Raw genomic sequence first — 18465 nt, 5'->3', positions numbered from 1 at the left:
AAATAAAATAAAATAAAATAAAATAAAATAAAATAAAATAAAATAAAGCAAAAAATAAACGTCGTGCCTAACGACAATCGAACCCGCACCTTCCGAAAGCTAACAAATGGGCCTTCAAATCTCCAACTTCAATCATATTTCTTTAAATCGGTGTATTTACGATGAAAAAATCAAAAATTAACTTGATTGTAAAAACCATTGTGCTTTTTGCTCAGTGTTTATACGCGTTTAAATTGTATAAAAAATCGCAAATTCGCTGGGGTTTAAAATTTCAAGGCTTTGAATAAAAAAATTCCGGTCGCTAGGAAATAAATTTGTCATAGACGAAGGGTCGGTTATTTTTAATAACTAGGCTAGCATTCTCAATACTGGACACCAAATTCGAAATTTCTGAATTTTGAACAAAAAACGATAAATAAAAAAATGCAAAATAGTGGATAAGTTTAACCCAACGCAAATTTTATTGCTACACTAAAGTCGATGTTTAAAACATTGTTGAAAGTAAGATCGATGTATTGTCAATTAAGAGATGTAAAAACTTTTTTTTTTTTAATTAAGATCGAATCAAGGTCATACCGAGTGGTAGTGCTCCCCTTTATATACTCAGCCAGAGAGGACATCCCATTTAGGTGGAAAAAATCATTAGCTGTTTCGATAGATATCTCTGTCAATAAGGAATGACAGCTAAAGTTAAGAGGTCTACGATTTCAATTCACCTTATTATCCAAACTGCAATGACTTTTTTTAGAAGATTTGATATGCATATTTCTAAAGGATTTGCACACTATATGCATATCGAACGCTGAGTGCAGTCATCTCATAAAATTTTTTAATATCGTCCTAGTTATAAATTTAAATAAAAGACCCTCTCGCAACCGAAAATATGTATATAAATATGTACATATATTGAAAATATGTTGACTGGGGCGTTTTCCAATCGACTGCCGAGATCGGCCGATCTTCCACTCTAAACATCCACACAATTATATTGCAATAAAGTCAACTTTCCACTTTTTTTTGTCATTGCCCATTCACATGTGTTCTATGTTATTTCAAAAAGTAAAGGATTTTCTTCAATTGTATTTTGTACTTACCGTCCGGTTACTTGTACACTGAAGTTGAACGTCATGGCCATCACAGCCACCATTATGTCTGCCATGGCTAAAGATACTACAAAATAATTCGTTATAATTCTGTAAATAGATAAGAAGAAAAGGTATGTCAGTAAATTTTGAGAAAAGCCTAAAAAGAGTAAATAAGTGCATAATTTTTATTGAAAACATATTCATAATTATGCAAGAAAAATCTCGAGTTTCAAATTACACAAAAAGCGCCGAAATAAGTTAACTTAATTTGGAGTTGTGGATTACCAATCTGTACCTATACTGTTTCTCGAGATTAAGACAAGTTTTCGAAATATGCATTTGCAATTTATCGCTATTGAATTAATAAAAAATATTCCACTTAAAAAATCCTCCATAAACATCACTTTTCGATAGGCATAGTAGTTTCTGAGAAATTTATTAATCATTCCAGATTTTGTCTAATGAACAAATTATTAAACTTAACAGAGAAAAAATTAAAATAATAAAAAATTTTTTGTAAATTTTTTCATAAATAAATAAAAAAAAAGGATTGAATGGACAAATGAAAATGCGCAAGGATTTTGGAAAATGGAAAATGGGTAGGAAGGAGTGTACATATTTCATACCAAAAATCACTGCGCATTTTCATTGGACCTTTCGAAACTTTCTCTATTTATTCATCGATTTTCCTTGTTAGTAGCTTCATTTTTTGTAAAAGAACAGGTCTTTTCCACAATAAAAAAAAAAAATTAAAAAAATAAATCTCAGTTGAAGTTAAGTTTTTTTCATTCATCATTTAACTGAACTGGGGCAAAAAAATCTAAGTATTAAAAATATTTTTTTTATCTTTGCGAAAACTACCGTTACATGGTAAGCAGGAGTAGTTTTGCCCCTATCTGAAATAATATAGTTAGACTTAATGTGATAAAGTTGTATAGTTTTTGTATAGTGGGCGGTACCACGCCCATTTCCCAAAATTCCATAACAATGTTACTTCCTTTCAAGGGATTGTGAGTATTAATTTTGAGTAAACTAGCGCAATATAATTTCGACATATCGAAGTTTCAAGTATTTCGGAAATTTACCGTTAAGGGCGTAACTTTGGTCCGTTTTCAAAAATTTTCAAGGTCTTGCTTTTATCTGTCAAGTACAATAATTTTACTAAGTTTGGTACAAATTTAACGACCACATACAAATGTGGTCATAAGTGCCAATTTTCCAAAATATTGTTAGACATTTATTTTATATAAATTTTTCTTAAATAAGCTTTAGTAGTTATTGATTTATTGAAGACTTAGCATTCATCTAAATTACCGTTATATGGGCTGGGGCGTGGTTATTGTCCGATTTAAAAATTTTAAGGCTTTTAGTATGTTTTGCCAAGACCAATAATTGTGCCATGTTTGGGCGGAGTTGTTGGAGCGGTTACCAAGATATATACATGTAATCATAAGTGGGCGTGGCTATGCCAATTTTGCTTAAAATTATACTATTCTTATTTTTCGCCTAAAAAATAATTGTACCAAGTGTGAAATAAGAGTGAATAAGGTTCAGTAGTTACTAAAATATATTAGTTTCAGTGTTTCTGGAAACTACCGTTATATGGGAGGTAGATTGTGGTTATGATCCGATTTTACCCATTTTCAATACCATCTGTCGTACGTTGAAAAAAAGTACACGTACCAAGTTTCGTTAAGATATCTAAATTTTTACTCAAGTTATCGTGTGCATAGACAGACGGACAGAAAGTCAGCAATTTATCGTTTTTCTTTTTCATTCTGAGCATTTATTTATACATTTGTCTATATCTAACTCGTTTCTTTTTGGTTGTAACAAACAAACGTTATGTGAACAAAGTTAAATACCCTTGCGCTCGGGTATAAAAATGACCTGATCTCGTAATCTACGATCTTCTCTAACCGATTTTTGTGCCATTTCCACATGAAATTTGCCTTCAAAAATTTAATGCGCTATAACACTGCATATATTTATCTGAAAACTTTCTAATATATCTGAATAAAATATTTCAAGTTTTAATGAAAATTTTTTTAATTATTATATTTTTTTTTTTTTTTTGCAAAATCTGAAGCGCGCATTTGAATGTAGTTTATTATAGATATGTATAATGAGCTAGACTTTTTAAAACCAAATAACAAACATTATATAAAAAGAAAAGAAATATAGCCAAAACTGGTAAAAATACTAGTAAGTTTCAAGTTAATCTCTTAAAAGGAAACAAGATCGAACATGGGCTTAGAACCACCCACTTATCACTGCATAGGCTTATCTCGGTAACCGCATTATCGATTTCTACAAACCTGGGTTCAATTATTTAATTTCATCTAAAGTTCTGAACACATTGAAAACGACGAGCTACTGGCCACAGCTTCCAATTTGTTATCTTCATTATCTAAACGCTTTGTCGATGACGACATGATTGTTTTGAACGGGGCAGTCACGTCATGACTTTGTATGAGTTTGACATAAAAGAAGAGGAAGAACCTTATCTATCGCTAGAAAAATAGAAATAGATCAAAACTGGCCACAACCACAGTCTCCGCGTAGTCCGGTCGTCGCCAAAATAATTACCTGCATAAGAGTACGTCTAAAAATAATTTGACAGATGTGGTCCGTAGCTCATCGTTTTCATTGTGTTCGGGATATAACTGGGCATATCATAGAAAATATTTTGAATCGGCAAAAAAAAAAACACCCCGGCTTATCATGTCATGTAAGGTAAGAGAGGTAAAAAAATAGATATTTATAACGTGGACCGGGTATATAAAGTTCGGTTTCACTTGAATTTATTTTCTTTACTTGTTATGTATAACATAGCTATAGTCACATATACATACATATATATGTTCGTAAGCAGAAGTAAAGTAAGCAAAGATATGTGCATAGTGAAATGGTAGTGTTGGCCTTTGCAAGTTTAGCATTTAAGACACCCATAACGACATGTCTAAGTTGGCTGTTTAATGTCTTGAAAAATGAAAAATGTGAAACAATGAAAAACTTAAGGACTAAATCGTTGAGAAGAAAGTTGCTTGAAGCTAAAATTCTTCACTCTCGAATGCGTTGTTAATGAGCTCATAAAAGTTAAATCAGTTGATAAGTGTACGTGTTGTAGCCTGTGGTAGGATATGATACGTATAGCGAGCACACTCGTTAAAATAGCACCTACGCAGAGCGCTCGTGCATAACCGTGTGCTCCACGCATCTATAAGTATTCTAAGGAACTGTGTAATATATGTGTATGTAATAATGTTAAGGCGACTGTAATATGCTGCTGTCTTTATGCGTTTTAAATCGGCGCTCTTACTTACTTGGCACTTTTATTGTGCTAAAAAAGTAACAAAAAAAAGGAACAGTCCAGCGCCTTCGTCTTGGTCTGCAGGCTGTATCGGAGATACAGCCGCTATATTTAAACGTAGAATACGTGGTATGGTTATTGATAACAATATCAATAGAAAAATCGATAAAAATATTGGTAACAAAACCAATAAAAATATCGATAAAAATATCGACAACAAAATCGATAAAAATATCGGTAACAAAGTCGATTATAATATCGATAGCAAAAACGATAAAAATATCGATAACAAAACCGATAAAAATATCGATATCAAAATCGATATAAATATGGATAACAAAATCGATAAATAATCTATAATAAAATCGATAACAAAATCGATTAAAGTGTCGATAACAAAATCGATAAAAATATCGATCATTATATCGATAAGAAACGGAAAATATCGATAGAAAAATAAATAACAAAATCGATCATTATATCGATAAGTTCCGAAAGTATCGATAACAAAATCGATAAAAATATCGATAACAAAAACCGATGACAAAATCGATTAAAATGGCGATAACAAAATCGATAAAAATATCGATCATTATATCGATAAGTGAAAATATCGATAGCAAAATAAATAACAAAATCGATCATTATATCGATAAGTTCTGAAAATATCGATAACAAAATCTATAAAAATATCGATAACAAAATCGTTAGCAAAATCGATAACAAAATCGATAAAAATATCGATAACAAAACCAATAAAAATATCGATAACAAAATCGATAGTAAAATCGATAACAAAGTCGATAATAAAGAGATAACAAAATCGATAAAAATATCGATCATTATATCGATAAGTTCCAAAAATATCGATAGCAAAATCAATAACAATATCGATAAAAATTTCGATAACAAAATCGATAAAAAAACCAACAAAATATCGATTATATCGATAAGTCCCGAGAATCCCTAAAATCCCGAAATAGTTCCGAGATTGAGTCTCTGTGCCTTTATCTATATCCTTTTCTCTACAACTACCTTTATTTTAATCTTTCTTCCTCTATCTTCATCTATACTTTTATCGGTATCCTCATCCGCATCTTTTTCTTTATATTTATCTTTGTTTTTATTTTTATGTTTATCATATTCTTCATATACATATTCCCCTTCACCTTTGCACTTATACATATAAGTAAAGTGTTTAAATTTACCTTGGTCTTCATGTTTCCCTTTATCTTTACTCAACTTTGTTTTTGTGTTTATTTTTACCTTGGCCTTTATCCTTTTCTTTATCTATGTACGTCCTCACCTTTACTTTTATTCTTGGATTGGACTTTTTCTAAATGTTGTTTCACTTCGAAAAGTCTTCGCGTATTATGCATACATGTGTACATATATGTATGTACATATATAATATGTATGTACATATGTATGTATAGACATACATAGATTACTAAAAATAGAAACAGATCCACATTAACTGCAATCAACATATGTACGTATGTATGTATTTACATATGTACACACGCTGCGATTAGGTTATAAATAGCGCGCCTCTGTTTATCAAAAGCCGCATTACATACGCATACATACTTTTTGTCTCCTTCCCACACTTCCAACATATGCACGTGTTTGCAAAATGATGACGAGGTGATTTTGTATGGAAAATCATTTATGCCCATATATTTGAATAAAATAAACATATATAGAAGATATCAACCAATACTTTCCATATACCAAACGAAAGGAAAACTCTTGAATTTTTGATTAAAGAAAACAAAAACAAAATCATTCGAGCAGTTTTCGAGCATTTTGGTAATGAAAAAAATTTGCAAATTTTTTCAACAATTTTTTGCCTTAAAATGCTCAATATTTGTTAAATTTATATAAAATTTGTACCCGATAATATTTCTACTGCTCCAAAGAACCTATATCCCGAAAATGAAAGTTATATATGCCAACAATAAGTTGCTAGAGCACTTTAAAGGCTCAAAATTGACCCCAAAATAAGGCAATGTTTACCGTTGTTTTTACGACAGAAACCGAATTGGTTATTTACCAAAATGAATCTGTCGACAGGTTTGGAATTTTATCTTTGAAACGCCACACTTTTCTTTGAAATCGCTTTATTAGTTCTCGTGCAATAAGCGTTTTTGTGAAGCTCTAAAAATTACAACTACAACATTTGAACATAGCCCCCATACCTTAAGGTAAGACGTATTCTACGTCAAAAAAAAACATGCTGCCATTACAAAAAAATATTTAATTGTGCCAACGTATTTGAAGGAGATTTCATAAGAAAAGTTAACAAAAGAAATCATAATAGGAAACGCATTCCCGATATTTACACGCGCAGCCAGTATAAGTCTTTTTTTCTTTCATTAAGGTTGGTACTGATACTCAAACGAGGTGAATGCGAAATGTCTAGTATGTTACGTATGTATTTATGTACGTAATCAGGCGCGTGTGCTGGCGTATTTACGGCATTAACTAATGATAAATTGACATTTGCTTTCTTTATATAAAATTTTAATTTGCTGCTCATTGGCTATAAGCGAAATATGTATGTGTGTATATACAAACATGCGCACACATACATACATATATGTATATACTAATAATCGCGCCACATAATGCATATATATTGAAAATCTTCCACTTGCTCTGATATGTGATTTATGGATTTTTTGTATTTTAAGCTTGATGAATTGAAAAAAAAATTATTTAATATTCCACATGCTGATATTAAATATTTCATTTAATACAAATATGAATTTGTGTATGACGATGTTTTAAATAAAGAATTTTTCTCAGCAGCCACGTACCGGATGCTTTCAGAAGATACTCTCTGCATAATTCTTCGGTTTGGAATTGTCATCTTATTTTATCTACATTGTAATAATAACAGTAAAAAAACTGTTCTACACATTTAATGAGAGGTTTAATTAACCATTACAATGAGTCGCTAATGGTTTTAAAAGTGAAATTTTTCTGAGTTAATAAATAAATTAATTTTATTTCGGATATTTACAACAAACTTGAATCTTGATAAGAGCATCGATAAATAGTCGATAACAAAATCGTTAAAAAAGTCGATAAATAATCGATACAAATCTATAAAAAATATCGGTTAAAATATCGATAACAAATTCAATAAAAATTTCGATAAACAAATCTATAATATTGATAACAAATTCAATAACAATGTCGATAAAAAATATCGATTACAAAACCGAAAACAAAATTGTTAAAAATATCGAAAAAAAATCCATAAAAACATCGATTTTTACATCAATCCGAAGATATAGATAACAAAATCGAAAAAACTTCGATAACAAAACCGATAAAAATATCGATTATTATATCCACGTATCCCCAAAAACTTTAAAATCCCAAAATAGTTCCCAGGTTGAGTCTCTGTGTCTCTATCAATATCCTTTTGTCTATAATTACCTTTCTTTTAATCTTCTTCCTCTATCTTCATCTTTACTTTTATCGGTAAGCTCATCCTCATCTTTTTCTATATGTTTATCTTTGTTTATACTTTTATGTTTATCATTTTCTTCATTTGCATAAATATTTCCCTTCTCCTTTGCCCTTACACTATAAGTAAAGTGTTTAAATTTACCTTGGTCTTAATTTTTATACCCGAGCGCACTTGTGCACAAGGGTATTATAACTTTGTTCACATAACGGTTGTTTGTAACAGGCAAAACGAATTGAGATAGATATAGACAAATGTATACATAAATGATCAGAATGAAATGAGAAATCGATTAAGCGGTGACTGTCTGTCCGTCCGTCCGTCCGTCTGTGCACACGATAACTCCAGTAAAAATTGAGATATCTTAACGAAATTTGGTACGTGGACTTCTTTTGGGCATAGGACGGATGGTATTGAAAATGGGCGAAATCGGACAATAACCACGCCTACCTCCCATATAACGGTAATTTTCAGAAATACCAAAAGTGCGATATTTTAGTAACTACTGAGGATAATTCACTCAAAATTGATATTTACAATGAGTTTTAGACGAAAAATAAGAATATTAAAAAATTTTGGCAAATGGGCGTAGCCACGCCTACTTATGGTTACATGTGTATATCTTGGTAACCGCGACACCAATTTCTTCCAAACTTGGCACAATTGTTGGCGTTCGCATAACATACCAAATGGCCGAAAATGTTTAAAATCGGACCATAACCACGCCCACATCCCATATAACGGTAATTTAGAAAAATACGAAATCCTCGATAAATCAGTAAATATTAAAGCTAATTTATTCAAAATTGATGGTTGCAACACTTTTTTACCAAGAAATACGCTTATGATACAATTTTGGAAAATGGGCGTGGCACCGCCCACTTATGATCACGTATATGTATCTCGCTAACCGTTCCAGCAATTTGAACCAAACTCGGTATGGTTATTGTGCTTGCCACATAAAAGCAAAGCGTTGAAAATTATTGAAATCGGACTAAAATTACGACTGCTTTTCATATAACGGTATATTTCAGAAATGCTTGAAACTGCAATATTTCGAAATTTAAGGACGCTAGTTTACTTAAAATTTATACACCCCGGCTTATCGTGTAGCGGTAGCTTTCGGAAAGGTGAAAAAACATATATTTAATACTTGCGCCGGGTATTTAATGTTCGGCTCCGCCCGAACTTAGACTTTCTTACTTGTTTCCTTTATCTTTACGCATGTTTGTTTTTGCTTTTATTTGTACCTTTGCTTGTATCCTTTTCTTTATATATGTACGTACTCACCTTTACTTTTATTCTTGGATTGGTCTTTTTCTAAGTATTATTCTTTAACCTGCAAGTTTTTGTTAAATTAATACCATGTGCATAGCCCCCAGAAGCACTTATTTCTGTCCCAACCATTTCCGTGTGCAATTACCGTTGAATTTGCTAATTTACTCCCAACCAATTAACCGCCGCTAAAGAAGTTTCACTTAAAAAAACTGAATTATTTAAAAATTGATCACGAAAAATTAACATCATATTTTTTTGTTAGGATAAGAGTTGGCAGTTTCTGATAGTTTTAGAATCGGTAGATGGTGGGTAGTTTTCTAAGCATTCGTAATAAATCTCAAACAAATTATGACGGCATGTGTAAATATGCAGCCTGAAAGCATACATACATAGCTTGCAAATAAAAAAGTGGGGGAAATCAAAATTTATGTGTTCAGAAAAATATATTTATCTAACTATGTTATGTTGTTCGAATGAACAGAAACGCTGCTGCTCTGAAAGTTTTCAACGCAAGTCGTGATGCTGGAGACAGAGGTACCTCTACGTTGGAAAGACCAGGTGGAAGAGTACTTACCTTCACTTGGCATTTCCAGTTGGCGTCATTTGGCACAGAAGATAAATTACTGGCGTTCTGTTTTGGACTTAGCCAAAATCGCTTAGGCGGTTACAGCGCCAATAAAGAAGAAGAATAACTCTTTTCTGAGTGTGTAAAACAGCTAAATTGGTTTTTTGTTACCTATAATTTCTCTATTTGATTATCGAATTTTATGAATAATAGTCCCTTGTGGTCAGCTGATTAAATTAGGTCACATTTTGGTCAATTTTGGCAATTCTTCTGCTAATTTAATGTTTATATTTTTTTTTATAAAAGTCTAGCACATTACATAACCAGCAAAACATATATCCATATTTCAAACTTCGTACAAAAATTATAAAACTTCAACAAGCTTTAACAATTACAGCCAAGAATTTTAAACTTTTATTCAGTTTTTAGCTATTAAATTTATAAGTGAAAATTTCAAAACGCTTGGAAATCGCGTTGATTTTCAATATTTTTTTTTTAGCTGACGGTCTTGTGCATTTTCTTCCATACAAAATTATTTTTCATGTAAAGTATGCGAAAATTATTGCAGCGCTACCGAATTCCCCAGCATCGAGTAGAAAATTCCATATTCCCAGAAGCGTTATAGATTTTCATAGTATTTTATACACTCAAAAGATCGACTGAAGCAAATTTAAAATTACGGAGCTACCATGTTGGCAATTTTACGCTAATGCGGAATTACAGATACTACAATATTCGAATGTAGTTAGAAAAATTAAAGAACAGCAAAAACAAAAAAAAACAGCATAACGTAAACGGCTGTATTAATTATCCTTCATGCTGCTCACTGCCTACTTTTTTTTTCATTAGTACATACATATTTGTATACTCCTACCCAAGTTGCTAATACAGCAACAAAGTGAAGCCTCCCTTTGAATATTCCTGCTTAAACCATTATGCTACAGGCAACATCTCTAGTGTCTGCCTGCACGAATACAAGAAAGAGCCACTATGCTCGCGGCATACACAGTACATGCCTTCTTCAAAGCATTAGCCTCAAAGCTAACGAAGCAGTTATTTAGGCATCGAAGCGCATTTAAAGCGGTAGTGCAGCTTAACTAAATTAAATCTTTGCTCCTCCGTAAGCTTTGATAAGCTTGAAATTATCTTTTTTGTTTTACACAATTAATAGAATTTCTCTTCAAATTCTTTAGCATTGAGATTGCATAAGAAATTGCTTTAGCAGCCATTTCGCGCTTATATACTTATATGTGTGTTGTCTGTGTTTATATGAGCTCCAGTTTCGTTAATTAACGTCTATTTGTTTGGGAAGCGGTCATCTGTAGCACTCACTTGAACGGCAACAAATTTAAAATGGGATGTGCTTAAATTTAATTAAATATTGTGAAGATTATGCACAGGATACTAATAGCTATCCCATTGATGGATTAAGTTGGGGTAAAAAGTCGATCCACCACCCAATAGGCTCGTTTTCTTAAATAACTTCCATCTCCTGGAAGACAACTAGAGTTCTCATTTGACCATTCCTAAGTAAATATAATAAATTTATTACTTGTAAATTGACGCATCGGACAAAACTTAAAAGCTAAGTCGAATGTGCCAGGCAAAGTTCCGACACCTTGTAAATAGTCAAAAATAGTGCCGGTGGTGTCTGTAGAAATATACCAAGTCAGAGTAAATAATCCCAAATAATGGATGTGAAGTTTAGATATGACCCTGAGCCAAAAAATTAAAGTAACCCATATTAATATGCAGGAAAACCTCCAAGTGACATCCTGCCATGTAAAAGCTTCTCCTAAAACCTAGTTGTTCCGCGCAGTGAGGCGGATGTAGCTATTGGCCTAATTTAGGAGCCCTAGATTAAGAAAGTGACAGCAAAGCGGTTTTCACATGAGTTGATTTTAGAGGCGATTAGTTTGATCTTGCCTTGTTCAAACCGAGGATTTTAGAGTATCATATAGCCCAGCAATGTACATATGTGGACATGGGCGTGCGCAGAACATAACTTGGGAGGCCTGAGATTTTTTGTAATATAAATTTTATTAGAACTGTTAAAATATAGATACCTAGATATTTATAATAAATCACCTCATTAATTTCTCTCTTTTTAGTAGTAGTAGTAATTGTAGTAGTAGATTGGCGCTTTCACATATGTTAGTGTTTGGCCGAGCTTCTCCTCCGACTTGTGGCGTGCGCCTTGATGTTGTCACACAAAGCGGAGGGACCTACAGTTTTACGCCGACTCCGATCGGCGATTGTATTTTTATGAGAAGCAGTTTTTCATGGCACAAACACACTCCGAGGTTTGCCATTGCCTGCCGAGGGACTCAAAAAAAAGGAAGCAGATATCCTCGGCATATTTGTTTTTATGATTGCGATAATTCTATCGGAAAGGTGGCACTTCAGGAGTAGCCCCATACTAATTTGGTTTGGATCCCATCGTTTGATCATGCAGAAATTAACGGTACTTCTAAATGTTTATATGAGCATATTTTCAGCCGTCTAGTTACGTAGAAAAAAGGAAATAAAGGAAAAAGTACATAAACAGGCGCTTAAAGAGTACATTTGAAGGAAATAACATCTGCTCATAAGATCTGGTTCTGCACGGTCCATAATTGTTAAAAGTTTAAATGAAAATACGAATTTTTGAAAATAGCGTTCGTGAAAGTACCAATACTTAATAACCTTGCAATTTGCTAAAAATTTCCAGTTATTTGGATTTTATTTAACACTTAAACTGAAAATATCACAAAATTCGAATTGGCTCAATTTACACGCACTTTTCATGTCAAATTACTTTCTTAACATATGTTGACTTTGAAAGAGCGAAAGTGTCGTTTCATGTGTCAACTGCATATAAATTGGCATTCACCATAAAATCTTAATCTATTTGCTATAAAAAGGCATTACAGAAGTCCGTTTTTGAAAAATCAATGGCTTTTGTGTATGGGGCAGTCAGTCCAGGGCACAGTGGACGCTAAGCATACGTAAACCTAAATTAAAAAAAAAGGAAAACAAACTTAGTAGAAAATATTAAAACTAATAATTGTTTTACCATTTTTTTGATGTAAATGGCCGATATGGTTGATTAAAAATCATTAAATTTTCGGTTACAATTTATTTTTGTTAAGGAAAAAAGCGCCAACCTGCTGTTTATAAACACATTTTATAAGACTAAGAGCCAAATTCGCAGTGCGTAGTTAACTCAGCATCGGCAGTTAATTACAGATTTTTGCATTGAAAATCTGTGGCAATTGTGAAATATTAATAATAACAATAATTGAAAATACTGGCATTGAGCCACGATTACTCTTGACCTTAAATGAATTGTCCTTCGAAAAATATATGCAAAATCCAGCGCAATTAAAAAAAAAGGTGTGTATGTTTTATTATTCTAATAATTCAGGAAGCTGAAACGGCCAAAATATACTTAAGGGGTTCGCAAGGTACCATAAGAGGCATATTACGAATCTGCACGCGGTTAAGAAATGGTCGGTTGGGATTTCAAATCCACTAAAAATTTAATTAACCGGTAAAAACTTTACGATACAAGACAATAAGATACTTACGGCACCCTATGAACCAACTTAATATTTTCCCAAATCAATAACATAAATAAATAATAAAACATGAAGTAAAGCTTTTCTCTAGACGCTTCCGCTCTTCTCGGTTTCGCGTTATGTATAAACTGGGAACTTCATAAATGCGTTCCAAAATAGTACAAAAAAAGGAATTACGAAATTTAAAGCCAGATTCAGTCGGTCTTGCTGTTCTTCCTTCATAGCACTCAACTATGCGCAGTTAAGTCTTCTTGAAAGAACACCTCAATACATATAGCTCTAATAACGAGAGCAAATGGTATTTGGGCAAATTCCGCCAGCGATAATAGATTAGTCCCGTGTTGTATTCGGGATCCAATTGCTCAAGGTTGGATCGTGCTTCGATCTAAAAGCAATCAGCTGCTGGACTCGGTAGTGAGAGGGGAAAAAAACCTGTATACGCTTACAATGGCTTCTTTCCCTTAAAAGTCCAAGGTCCATATGGCATAATCCTTGCAATGCTTCAGGCCACCATCTTTTTGTGTTACGATCCATAAAAGCTGGAGAAGGATAAAAGTAGTATTTGTACAAAAGCCAGAAAGTAAAAACTGCGAAACAGTAAACTACGAGTACCATAGACTAGAGCTTCCTATAATGGGTTCCGCGGAACCCAAGAGTTCTGTAGAAAAGTCACCGGGGCTCCGTAAAATGAATTTTCGTCTGATTAAGCACGACGCACTACGGTTCCTGAGCGGAAAAAATGCAAAATGATGAAAACCTGAAAAACATTTTTTTCATATTTTGTCTAATTAGCAAATTACTTGGGACTGAATCGAACTTCTTTGAATGCTATAACCTTCTTCAAAAAAAATCGGAGAATTTTTTTTTGTTGGTAATGGATATTTTTGAATAAATTTAATAAATGTTTGATTTATATGTTCTTACGCTGTGTAAAAATGCTTAAATGTAAATGTAGAAAATTATATTTCTATTAGAATTTGATTAACAAAAATTGATACAAACACTTAGTCGTGAATTTTCGTAATATTTTATCCTTAGACAATCTTATAGAACCGTAGATAATAGATGTTCAACTTTGTATGAAAAGTTGTTAACCAATATTGTAATATACATACATATTCAACACATTGATAAGTTATGAAATATATAAACAAATCGCGAAAAAAGTCTTCACTTACCTTAATTTCCTAACCCGCATCACAGAGATAATGACAAGGAGATTTCCGAAAATGGCGGCAATAATGATGAACAGCATCAGCGATGCCTTCAGTACCAGCAATACAACATCGAACCACTCGCTGCTACTCGTGCTGGCACCATCAACACCTTCCACGCCGTCGACGCCAGCCTCCTCAGACAGCGAACCATTGGCCGTTGTTGTGACAGCAGTCATTGTGACACTAGCCACGCCCAACAACGCCGAGGTCGCATTGGCATCCAACTGCGACAGCATGCCACTATCCAGTACAGCCTGTGACTGCGGTATCAAATGCTTGACGGCGATGCCATGATGATGCGGTTGGGTATGCGTCGATACGGCGGCTGCAACTGCAACACTGGTATGCAGAAGCGCCGCCGCAAAAGCGGTGCTAAGATTGAAGCCCAAGCTGGGCGCGCGCGGGCGTGGTGATGACACTGGAGCCATTGTTGGCGTTGTTGCTATTGTAGCCCGTCGTCGACAGTGGTGTTGCTGTGTTCTGATTGCATCTATTGCAGCTGTTGGTGATGCGGGCGTTAATCGTGGCGGTGGCGGTGGCGGTGGCGGTGTTGTGGTTGCTGTGCGCGACACTGCGGCTGCTGTGGCAAGTTGCGACGGCGCTGCTAATGTAATCGTTGGCGCAGTTGCTGGTATTGCAGTTGCTGGTGTTGTAGCTGCTGCTGCAGTTGGTAGTGTTGCGTGTTGATAGTCTATAGTTTTTGGCTGCGTTGAGTCGGCATAATTTGCCGATTTGCTGATGGCAGCTGTCGCTGCAGCCAGCTCGTCGGCTGTTGCAATTGCTGGTGTTGCCGCTGCCGTCCGACTACATTTTCGTGGTTCAAGTTCACTGCACAGATTTCGTCTTTTTCGGCGTTTCGCGGATGCGTTTGTAGTTCTTTGCACTTTGGCGCTAACTATTTGACTTGTTTTTGTTGTTGTTGTATTTGTATTAGTTGTTGGTTGTGTTGTGTTGGAGCCTTTAAGGTGCATTGTACTCAATGGAAGAGTAGCAAGAGTATTGGTAGACATTATGAGTGATGTTGGTTTTGCACTTAGCTTTTTATTTTAAATTATATATGTATTTATATTTCTCTTATATTTTTTTAGTATATTTTCCACATCACATTTTGCAAACATTTGCAGTTTAGTTTTTTTGTGATTTTAATAATTTTTTCATTTCATTGCACTAACAAACATTGAGCTCGCTTGCCTTGGTATAAACCTGCAAATTAAGATTTTTTCTATTGGAAGACTTTTCGAAAATATTTATTTTTCAAAAATATTTCTTTCGCCGCCACTTGGACTCGTCCCATTGCTTGTCGACGACACCACAAACACTTTCCGTTATAGCGCGTGAGTTACGTACTCTACGTCCCGAACTGTACTGCGGACATATTGGCGGAAAGCGGTCCATCGACCGTCGACCGTCGACCGTGCACCGTCGGCTTGTCCCCGCCGTTGTCACACGTCACCAGCACAGCCATTCGCGCCGAAGCGCCCTCACCATCATTTCAATCGTCAAAAGCGACCATCAACAACACCAACGCCAAAAATGCTTTGGATATTAATTGCTGTGGTTGTTGTCTCTGTTATTGGCTATTTGTGTGTTTCGTTGTCGGTGTGTCGATGTTGTTGTTTGTAGCTGTCACTGTCGCCATCACCTTCACCGCGAACGTAGCAAAATTGCGGCTAGGCTAGGCTAGGCGCTGGATGTACTTTGTTGGCTGTGTTGTGTCTTGTGTTGTTGTTATTGTTGTCTATATATTTGCTTTATGTTCTTGAGATGTTATGGGGTTATTGTTCTTGTTATTGCTTTGGAAGATCGCCGTCTCTTGGATACTACTTGATCGCTGCTAAAATTTTTATTTCATTGTTATGTTGTTTCTGTTGTTGTTGTGATTTTTCTCTGATTTTCATATTTATTTATGTTCTTGCTAAATCTGAAATCTAAAATTTGCTTGTGTTTTATATCGTTATTTTGTTGTTGTTCACGAGCATATTTTTAAAATAAAATATTTTTCCATGAATTTATATAACTTAAATATTCACCATTAATAATTAAAAAAAATAATAGCTATGTACGTATTTTGTTATTCCGTGGTTTCTGAGTGGTTATTTTCAGTTTTCAAAGTGACCGCTTTGCTTACATTTTTGTGCTAACCTCGTTCTTACTACTTTCGTATTGCATACTTGAATACTTGCATACTTAAAATATATTGAGCTTGCCGGGAAGTTGCTGCCTTTAGTATTTTTTTTTAACAGAATGTAAATGTAATTATATAGCATCTCAGGGTACTATGTTTTATGAAAATGGGTATGTAAAATTTTTTAGATTTTTTAGAAGTTTTGGTGGGTAACGTACCAGTATTTAAAAAAGTTTCATGCCCACTAACAAAGCAGTGTTAAATCTTTCAACAATCTGAAAAAATAGCATCAAATATAATCTATCCGATTCAGGTAGTACTTGTTGTCGTAGTTTTTTTTTTTTAATTTATGTCATACTGTTATAGAATCACATAACGCTGTTGCAAGTGGACTTATAGTGGACATATAAGGAAAATTTGAAAGTTAGGCTCAAAAACCTGGCTACGCACATGGCCATGGGATCTACTCACTTGCATCGAAGAAGTTTAATTAATTTTTAACTGACTTCAAAAAAAGGAGAAGGTTATCAATTCGTCGGAATATTTTATTTTTAACCGACTTCCAAAAAAGGAGGAGGTTATCAGTTCGTCGGAATATATACATATGTTTTTTTTATGTATGTTACCGCATACCTTTGGACCACGTCAATATTTCATGATCCAATTATCGGATCTAAACCATATTACTATGGAACCACCTCTGAGACTCTACCTTTCCGAGGCAAAATTATCGAGATCGGTTGACGCGGTCCAAAAGGATGCGGTAACACACATAAAAAAAAGAAAAAAAAAAATTTCCGACGAACTGATAACCTCCTCCTTTTTTGGAAGTCGGTTAAAAATTTAAGATAATCGTTAATTTTTTCATGATGCAATGATCGGATTTAAACCAAATCAGAATAGGACTCGAATCAAATTAGATTGGGACCAACTGTGAGGTAACCCAATTTCCTTTAAAGAAAGAATTGTAGAAATCGGTTAACGTGGTCCAAAGTTTTGCGGTACATAAGAAAAAATATTCCGACGAATTGATAACCTTCCTCCTTCTTGTGAAGTCGCTTAAAAATGCATTTAAAGCTTTAATTTGTAATTTTTTTGGTTGATTCGCGATGTTTACAAATTTTTTATCCACACGTTTTTTTAGTTTTATAAATAACTATTTTAAAAATCAACTAGAAAATAGTTGACAGCTACAAATAGTAGCACCCTGTTCGCCTGCGGTTTGATTTATTCTGAGCAGATGCTCAAATTTTCACCAGGCCCTGTCAGTTGCCACGCAGCGCAAAGCGAAGCGTCAATGTGGCAAGCGGAGTACCTATAAGCGGCCCGGTCCATAGCAATCAGAACATAGCGGCAAGTGTTTGTGTTGCGGAGAACGGCAAAGTGTCAGACTGTTGCTTCCACATTTCGTTATTTGGCAAGGTTTTTTCTTTTGTTTTATTGGGTACCCACACGTTTTTGGCGCTGCGTTGCTGCGATATTTTTATAATACAACAATTTTCCAATATCTGTCCTAAATTGAGATTTACTAAGCATTTGTTACTTTTTTTCACGACCTCACCAAATAAGTTTGTAATAAAACTTGCAACTTTTCTTTTTGAGCACTTAAATGCCACTCCAACCTTTTTGCTTTTCAGTCAAAAATATTGCTACAAATGTAGTTTAATAACTATAACAATTTCAATTAGTTTCGAGAGGCGCTGGATAATATGCACCTGATTTTGAATGATTTGTTAGGTCGCTGTTTCTTTTTATTTACATTTCATTTTGAATTTTGAGGCTGTTGCAATTAAGTGGCAAATCAAAAGCCGCCCACTGCCCGACCACGTCAACGCTTGAAC

General features: G+C 34.0%; 1 protein-coding gene across 1 annotated transcript; it reads right to left on the bottom strand.

Annotated features, from left to right (window-relative positions):
- Window positions 1-1094: 1094 nt before the first annotated feature.
- LOC118754300 (octopamine receptor beta-3R-like) lies at window positions 1095-15509 on the bottom strand (the record flags this gene model as incomplete). Its single annotated transcript, XM_036489179.1, is given in 2 exon segments — window positions 1095-1193; window positions 14461-15509. Coding segments are annotated over 2 exon segments (1148 nt in total), but the record flags the coding sequence as incomplete, so codon positions are not given.
- Between the last annotated feature and the right edge of the window lie 2956 nt (window positions 15510-18465).

Source organism: Rhagoletis pomonella, unplaced genomic scaffold (genome assembly GCF_013731165.1).
Source record: "Rhagoletis pomonella isolate Grant_MI unplaced genomic scaffold, Rhpom_1.0 Rhpom_scaffold_03661, whole genome shotgun sequence".
In the NCBI taxonomy this organism is placed as follows: domain Eukaryota; kingdom Metazoa; phylum Arthropoda; class Insecta; order Diptera; family Tephritidae; genus Rhagoletis; species Rhagoletis pomonella.
Note: the sequence above shows the minus strand (reverse complement) of the source record. Positions and strands in the feature narration are given on the sequence as shown.